Source organism: Limulus polyphemus, unplaced genomic scaffold, assembly GCF_000517525.1.
Source record: "Limulus polyphemus unplaced genomic scaffold, Limulus_polyphemus-2.1.2 Scaffold1010, whole genome shotgun sequence".
NCBI lineage: Eukaryota > Metazoa > Arthropoda > Merostomata > Xiphosura > Limulidae > Limulus > Limulus polyphemus.
In genome coordinates, this window is record NW_013666620.1 from 230,130 (window position 1) to 239,773 (window position 9,644).

Genomic DNA, 9,644 nt, shown 5'->3' on the forward strand with positions numbered 1-9,644 from the left:
AATATCCAAACTAATAACTTAACCAAATCCACCTGACTTATGAACAAGACAATATCCAAACTAATAACTTAACCAAATCCACCTGACTTATGAACAAGACAATATCCTTACTGATAACTTACCAGAATCCACCCATCTTATGAGCAAGACAATATCCTTACTGATAACTTACCAGAATCCACCCATCTTATGAACAAGACAATATCCTTACTGATAACTTACTAGAATCCACCCATCTTATGAACAAGACAATATCCTAACTGAAAAATCACCAGATTCCACCTGTACCGATAATTTACACAAAGTGACCCATCTTCTGAGAAAGATATCCATACTGATAACTCACCCGAATCCACCCGTCTTCTGAGCAAGACAGTATCATTGAGTCATTCCTGAAAACCTTGCACATTAAAACTGGACCATGGTGACCAAAACAAGAAACATATGTTCCTTTCAACTGCCATACCTAAATTAAACACAGAATAAAAAAATTGAAATGTAGTAATCAACACTTACTTATGTATATTTCTTCAGTAACTAGATTCAGACAGACAGACAGACACAAGTTTCTGTCTGCGTAGGTCGATTTTTTAGCTTTAATTGAACACCTGTTGCTTTGAAACAATTGTGTTTTCTCAATGGCTGAATCCTGGTGTTAAAAAATAAAACAAGTCAACTATTGCAATGAAAAAGTACTGTTTCTTCTTACTCACAGGCAAAAGTTGGCAGCTTTAAAAGTTTTAAATTAACAGATTTCAAGATGTATCTCCAGTTTTTCTCATAACCGACGTCTCGTACAATGCACATTCAATATCCCAAAACACAAAAACATAAATTAATAACTAAGAAATCATTTGAAAGAAATAACTTCCTTCGAAGGAAGAACTCTTAATTTGTGCACTAAATAAACTAATAACATACATATTAAAACCCTAAATTGAAAAACAGACAGTTCTGGGTAAAGCACAAGGTGCCAATTGGCAGGCACTAGTTCATTGACAGTAAAGAATTCAACTTAAAAAAACAATTATGTACAAGAAAAAAGGAAAAATTGCACACAGTGGGATTTGTTCATTACGATTAAAGACTGCGGATCTACACATCTTCAAAACGTCTCCCGCACCCCCCATAAAAAAAATATATTACATAAGCTAGGATAACCGAGTACAGTATTTCACGTAGTGTTCATAAATATGTTTGGGTGTACAATGTACAAGAAGTTCTACATATTTGGTCTAAATCACATAAGCGTTGCTCATGCACACATACACATACAGTGCAAGGATGCACTCAACAAGGCTCATTCACGATTCTCACGCCATTTCTCTTCGCGCACAAGTTAACAGCATTATACAAAATGAGGAGAGTTTGTTTTGTAACACTTCTGTTGCATAAAACCTTTCACCTTACACAATTTTGCAGAAAACACCATGAAACTATCAATAAAAATGTGAAAGATTTCAAGCCAATTCTACAAATTCTTAATATCGTGCATGCCCTTCTTAAGTGAACCACTGTCGCTTCTTAACATTATTCTTTCTTTAGCACATCAATTAGAAAACTCGACAACTTCAGATTATAGTTAAAAAGGTACACACACACTTTATAATGTTTCTCATTTTCTATATAATAAAGAATGTGAACTCACCCTAAGTGTACAATCTTCTGAGCAAGTAATGAAGTGATTTCCCTTTTCAGTAAAGACACAATATCTTACAGCTTTTCTGTGGCGGTGAAAGTTACTTATACTTTTTGTTGGCCTACGTAAGACCTGCAACAAATAAAATATTAAGTAATGGGGATCTGATGGACTCTTCCAGATTCACATTACTGTTATAAACCTTTCAAACATAAAATATAAAGTAACGGGGATCTGATGGGCTCTTGAGGATTGACAGATGACGATTACAAACATTTAAGGACTTTTACAGCTTTAAAAAATACCATTTAAGTTAGTTGCCTTAACTTCATTTATCACAGTAAGATGTTTGCTTGCAACTCTCTCCTTCTCCATAGCAACTGTTTCTATAACAACTAAACAATGGTAGAAGAACTGACAGGAAAGACTGCAGCTAGTGAGGTAACCAGAATACCTGTATGTGCATTGTTACCAGAAAAAGTTACATGAATTTCTTATTCATAGTGCTTGGAACAAATGTGTTCTTTAAGTATATTCACCAGGATAGCAATAAAATGTGAACTTTGTGCTACATCAAAACAATATTTTCTTACATAGGGTCAGGTTACGGCCAGATTGGTCAAAACATTTAAACTCAAATAGTTTGTTGAATTTTAATTTGTAATATGTAGACTGGTTGTAATTTTTGTTTTTGTATTTAATTTTATTTGCTGCATCTTTTGTTTGAGTTTTGATTCCTTTTTTTTAAATTTCCTTTGATTTACTTCTAAATTATGATCTTGATTTTCTGTTTGATCTTTATATTTTAAAACAGTTCATCTTATTTTTTCTATAGAGATTTCATTTTTATTTTATTATATTTTTTTTTACTTGAATTGGGAGAAGAAAAAGGCACAAGTCTTGTTAAAGTTATTAAGGTGCACACACACGTTGAATGTCTACACGTAATTCTACTTTTCCCTGGCTAGGTACAATTTATAAAGTTGGCCTTCCTTTCCTGTCACTTTTCCACAGAGTGATCCTCCTTACTTATTTTGTGCCGGATGCCTAGGACATATGGATGGCTTTTACCACTGACCTGCTCATTCAAGGATTCTCACTTGTTACAAGATGCTACACTTTGCTTATTATGGCCAGAGTATGACTTGCTACAGGTCTCTTTCTAGATGGTCCAGGTTTTCCAAGTTGATCCATATTCCTTTGCTTCTAATTAACATTAAGTACAAAGGCCATCCTAATCTTGAAAATTCTAAATCACTAATCTGATCACATCTTTATGATCCGAGCATAAAAACATCTTGCATCACAAAGAGCAATTACAAATCCTTCCCAAAAGTAATCAATGTATTCAATCACGTATATACTTACTTTCACTGATCCCTTCTTTGTACCATAAACCACATATTTACAGTCTAAGGAAATATTACAACAGCTAATGTCTTCTTCTTCAGAGGTAGTCTTGTATTCCATCTCTCCTTTCAGACCCTTTATAACCTAAGAAAATGCAGAAAATAGTCAAGTTTTGAACTATACTATCATTATTAATTCCCAATCTCTTAAAAATATAAACCATTAAATATCTTTAATTCAACACATAGTTCTAGTCTTTTCACCATATATTAGGACAAAAAAAATTTAATCAATCAAATAAAAAAACAAACATCTATTCTTTTCAAATGAGCAAGGCTTCTTTTCTTATAGTCATAAAATTAATTTCTTAAAAAGGGTCAACTTAAAGCCCTTTATTTACACTCATAGAAGGTTTTAGTAAGTTTTTAACCTAGTTAAGATGGCATGAGTTAACATATAGCAATCATCTTCTTTAGAAATAGATGTCTTACTGCCTCATATTAGTGAATTATACAAGCCTTCTGTAGACTTGTTAGTTGCAAAACAAGGAATTTTAATTAGAAAATAATCTCAAAAATGAGAAAATCATGAAACTTCAATGGGTAGTATAGATACTTGACGATAACATGTATATAAATTAGATGGATTATGGTCTCATTAGAAACACTGCGTAAACTTCTCAAAGAGGAATTGTTTGGGTGGAATCTCAAAGTTAGTTCAATAACGATAACATAACATAAACTGAAAACAAAGAATTTAAAATGCACTGAACCACTACATACAGTTTACGTAGTATAAAATATCGTACTTGTGATCAGCTAAGGCTAAGTACTGATAACTGTTATTAATGAAGCAAGAAATAGAACAAGCTAACTTCTCTTTTGTTCATTGAACCTAAATCAACTTAGAAAAAATGTAACCATGGCAACATTATTTCCCACACTTTCAACATTAAACAAGAGAAAATACTTGAAATATACACTGCATAACAATTTGACTAGTTAAACATTGTTAAATAATGCAATTAATTTGTATTTAACATGTAAAAAAAAAATCATTTTTACAATAGTTTTCAAGTAACAATACGTTTCATTTTTACAAGTAAGGTTTTTTTCTGTTAGAAAATTCAGTTAAGACTTCTACTAAGCAGAACTCTTCTGATAACATTCCTTACTTGAATACTATTGCTTTCATCTGAAGCAGCTATGACAGGATGGTTGTCCTGAAATCGAACTGATATTTCTGTTGACAAACTAATCATGGAAGTATTAAATTTTTGGGACGTGTCCCAAACCATAACAGTTCCATCCTCAGATCCAGACAACAGCATAGATCCATCACAGGAATAATCCACTGTTTGTACCGGATCATCATGTCCTTTGAACGATGCAGCTACCTGGTCAGAGTTTGCAGACCAAATGACCACAGCACAATCAGAAGTCCCAGCAGCAAGGTACTGTTCATCAGGAGAAGACACACAACATATGGCATAGTAGGAAGTTCTGAGGTTGTTGTACTGACACTTTAACTTTTGACTGATAAGATCCCATTTCCAAATAAATGGGCCTGCAGCCGAGATAAGATGTTTTCCATCATTACTGAACCTACACGATAATACTGAATGATCCATGTGAGGAAATGATAATAACTTTGTCCCAGACAAAATATTCCATAAAACGACGAGTTCACTGGATGCGGTCGCTATACGTTTTTCATCAGGAGAAAAACAACAACAATTGATGGGAAAAATGTGGCCAGTTAGAGAAACACAAACTTTTCCAGTGATGGCTGACCAAACCTGAAAAAACACATATATTACACGTTAACTATGTTTTTTTCACCTAAACTTATTGAATTGTGTTACCATTGATTAAAATAATAAAGAAATTCTACCAAATGACAAAAAAAACAAAAACAAATTGTGATAAAACAGAGGATTACAAAACAGGGTTCACAATCTATGGTAACAATACAAAGATGATTGTCCAAACCTTATAGCTCCTTCTTCTAGGACCAAGCATGTCCAAATGGTTAGTGTACCGGGCTGAGGTTCTGTGGCTCATATGTCACTTCTTAAAAACAAAAAACAAAATTTGATAAGACAGAGGATTACAAAACAGGGTTCACGATCTATGGTAATGATACAAAGGTGATTGTCCAAACCTTATAGCTCCTTCTTCTAGGACCAAGCATGTCCAAATGGTTAGTGTACCGGGCTGAGGTTCTGTGGCTCATATGCCACTTCTTAAAAACAAAAAAAAAAGTTCTACATTTTAGAGACATATGTGTTATACGAATGACAGTCAAAACTCGCCATTCATTCAAGTAAGAGTAGCCCGAGAATTGGTGGTGGGTGGTGTTGACTAGCTTCCTTCCCTCTAAGTTATAACTTCAAAATTAGGGAAGGCTAGTGCAGATATCCCTGATATAACTTTGCACAACATCTAAAAACAAATAAATCCTTCTTCCATCACTGATGATGCTCTATTCGATGGTCTTAGTGCGAACTATTACTCTTTAGAACGATACAGTGAGGTCAATGCTGTCCCACTCTTCTCTACATGCTTTCCAAGGTCCATCAACTGTGCAAGGACAACTTTTGAGAGCCTGTATGAACAACCCAAAGACACAGAAGGTCACAGACGATGCACCTTATAACTTAATTGGTATGTATACAAATGGTATATAGCATGAACGTCTGTTTGGACTTGTATTTTGAATAAGTGGCTGGATGCTTTGTTTCGAGGAACCTTATTAGTATTCAGTCTTTACAAAAAATGGTGTTTCCTCATTAGTCTGACATTATGCAGAACTCACTTTAACATCTTCATTGATTCCAAATTGTTAACTTACCATTTTAGTTGTAATACGTAACCATCATAAATCCCTTGAGACACGCCCTATACAATTTTTTAAATGTTGTATTACCAGGAGGACCATGATGAATTACACACACTTTGATGCAGTCACTTTGCACAATATGATGACAGATTTTCATTTGTTACATTTCAGATACTACTTTCAATAGATGGCTTGCAATCAACCTCTTTCTTTGGAAAAAATAAATAAATTGTGAATATGACTCTTCGGTCATTTTTTTATACCTTAAACCAGTGTTCTAAAGGAGGTTCATACTTTAGGCAAAATGGACCAAGTGTGTTCTCAGCTTATTTCTGGTGACAAGCTTCTTCATTATCTCCAGTATGGAACTGGAGCCAGTCAATGATTAGCCAGTTTTTTTGCTTGCTGAAATCGTGCTTCTCTTCTTTTGCCAATATAATTCAACACAACTGACATCTCCCAATCCAAACTAGTAAGACTTGATGCTTGCGTGTTTTTATAATGATGGAAAACAAAAAAACTTTGCATCAATAATTTAATTAATTTAAAAGAGGTCAATTTTTGATACTTGCAAATCACCACACTATACCTAACGTCAAAAACAGGATAAAGAGATTCAACTTGTGTAGCCACAGGGATGTGCAAACTGTTACCATAGATTCTGAACATCTCTCTGTGTTTTAATATTCATGTTGAACTTAGGATTTTTATATTTCATAAAATACTGTTTTACATTTTCTAGAACTCTGAGATGTATATTACATTTCTTTCCTGCTTTAACATGCCTAGAGGTTACGACTTAATGGAACATACACAAAAATGACCACTAACCAGTAGCAGAAAAACAAAACAGAAACTAATGTATTGAAAATACATTAGCTATTTACAAGTGTATGAAATCAGCAGTAGGACGATAAAATCAAGTGTTAAAAATTAGTTGTTGTTTTTTTCCATCTGACCAACTAAAAATAATGTTTATTTAATAAGGTTATGGTGACATAACAAAGGTTAAAGGTTAGTGAGAACTTACAGATAATACTTAGGCATTCCTGTTTACAAATGAAGTAAAAGAAGTAAAGCTACGGGATTAGCGATATTTGCTAGTCAATTACTCAACATCCTTATTAATTGATTACAACAATGTTTCTCCAAATGACAATAAAACCATCGCAGGCCTGTGTAATTACATTAAGACAATAAAACTACTGCAGTCCTGTTTAATTACTTTAAGACAATAAAACTACTGCAGTCCTGTGTAATTACTTCAAGACAATAAAACCATCACAGGCCTGTGTATTTACTTCAAGACAATAAAACTACTGCAGTCCTGTGTAATTACTTCAAGACAATAAAACCATCACAGGCCTGTGTATTTACTTCAAGACAATAAAACTACTGCAGTCCTGTGTAATTACTTCAAGACAATAAAACCATCGCAGGCCTGTGTATTTACTTCAAGACAATAAAACCATTGCAGGCCCGTTTAATTACTTCAAGACAATAAATCCATTGCAGGTCTGTGTAATTACTTTAAGACAATAAAACCATCGCAGGCCTGATTAATGAATCAATGATTAAAACGACCAGCTCTAAAATGAAGTATCTAATCAGGTCGACACAATATGTTAAAATGTAACGAACCAAAACCTCCCAAAAGCAACATCTACTCACACAAGTGCTAAAGCTTTCAAACTAACTGATTATCTTCGATGACGAGGAATCCATTTTGAGACTAATAATGGCTGGAGACGGCTTGAATGGGTAATCAAGCCGTTTCCAGCCATTATTAACTGATTATCTTGATTCTAACTAACGAAAGGGCCGTGAACAACTTTGTTTATTTTTGACCTGCTTTCAGATTTCACGGATTAAATAATTGTTATATTCAGCACCACTATAGTAATGGTTTTGGTCAGCAGTTTATAAAAAAAAAAGTCTGTTTAAATTATTTTGGTTTCAGAATTTGTTAGATAAATTCAACAGTTAGCAAATGGTTATCAAAAACATTAATGTAAAACCTTTCCAGGAGTTTTTTTTTTGGTGAAGTTTCTTTTTCGGTAAATTATAGTTTGAAATAAAGAGGTTTAAACAATGACAGAAATGCGAAATGTTTGAATATGTAACTGATGTATTCACTTGTACAATATGTGAATCATGTTTAACAGAAAAAAAGGAACCAATAAACTGCTGAGCTTAAGATGATTTGAAAATGTTAAGATGTCCATATGAAACTGACTGAACACAACGTACCCATCATATAAGTTTGAAGTGTAGAAATATTTTGATGATGAAATGAGTCAATGCAGAACAAAACTTATATGCAAACACCAGTTCATACGTCTAAGTAACGTTAGTTAAAACTACATTGAAAACATATGATAATTCGTCCTTAAAAAGTAAATGATGCTTTCTCAAGATGATCAATGAAAAAAATTCATAACCGGAAGAAACCAAGTGAAAACCTGCAGTTGAAAATCAAAGAACTTGAAGAAAAATGGACATTAAATATTGAAGCTTTTCTGAGGGTGAAACAGAAAAGCCTGAAGTAGTAAAACTTCACATATCGTTTTTTTTAACATACTTTAGAACACAAAGTACTGACCATGGCGATGCCATCAACTCCACCAGACACGACGAGTTCATCACTTGGAGAAAAAGAGCACCATCTAACTTCTCCTTCATGTTCCCTGAAGACCAAAAAACTGTCATCTTCTTGAAAGATATTCTTCCTGCTCGATGATCGTTTACGTAAAGGTTCTTCCTCTCCTTTTGTTAACATAAAGATGAAGCATAGGTTTACACAACAAAATCAAACTTAATCTCAGTAATATATATATCTATAGTGTGTTGTTAAGATCTATATATGAATCAAACTAAACACATTCAAACTTAGTCTCAGTAATATATATATATTTATAGTGTGTTGTTAAGATCTGTATATGAATCAAAACTAAACACATTCAAACTTAATCTCAGTAATATATACTTATTTATTTATAGTGTGTTGTTAAGATCTATACATGAATCAAACTAAACACATTCAAACTTAGTCTCAGTAATATATATATTTATAGTGTGTTGTTAAGATCTATATATGAATCAAACTAAACACGTTCAAACTTAGTCTCAGTAATATATATATTTATAGTGTGTTGTTAAGATCTGTATATGAATCAAACTAAACACATTCAAACTTAATCTCAGTAATATATATATATATATATAATGTGTTGTTAAGATCTGTATATGAATCAAAACCAAACACATTCAAACTCAAGCCTTACATTGAGAACATCTGTTTTACAATATTGGAATAACAGTCATTTTTTTTATAGTTTCATCAGTGATCTACTACACATAAATAGATAATGCAACCTACCAAACTTTGTATACAATTCATAAATATCGCGATATTATGCAGAGTTCTAGAAATAAACAAGTGTTAGTTTTATCATCATATGTTAACAACTTACAAGTAGGGTATGATAATAGAATAAAGAATGTATTGGTGTGGGTACTTTATCATGTTCTGCATTCTCATTTCAGCCAAATTCTTTTATCTATCAAGAATGAGTAGAAACTCAAAACATCATTAAAATCAATAATGGCGTTGTCGTTGTGTTTATCAGATAAATTTCTGATAATGGCTGAAAATAAAATTGAATATTTGGATGTACTCCAATAAAATGTTTGGAAACGAACAGCATTTTGAATGTTTTTTTTTTTTTACTGTATCTTTTTGTTTCACCAACAAATACTTCAAATAAAATACCGTTTTGACTTACCATTAGTGTAAGTGCTTAAAGTATTTGAT

General features: G+C 32.8%; 1 protein-coding gene across 3 annotated transcripts in view; it reads right to left on the bottom strand.

Moving 5' to 3' along the window:
- The window catches only part of LOC106461682 (apoptotic protease-activating factor 1-like), a 35,319-nt gene that overhangs the window by 8,422 nt on the left and 17,253 nt on the right, over positions 1-9,644 (bottom strand). Inside the window, exons 10-15 of one of the 3 annotated variants that reach the window (XM_022388697.1) lie at positions 8,433-8,596; positions 5,153-5,233; positions 4,164-4,787; positions 3,008-3,133; positions 1,649-1,771; positions 347-466 (exon numbers count right to left, since the gene is read on the bottom strand). In XM_022388697.1, coding sequence (XP_022244405.1) covers positions 347-466; positions 1,649-1,771; positions 3,008-3,133; positions 4,164-4,787; positions 5,153-5,233; positions 8,433-8,596 — 1,238 coding nt within the window. The remainder of the gene's footprint in view (positions 1-346; positions 467-1,648; positions 1,772-3,007; positions 3,134-4,163; positions 4,788-5,152; positions 5,234-8,432; positions 8,597-9,644) is intronic. The other 2 variants (XM_022388698.1, XM_013921526.2) reach the window with 2 other exon arrangements.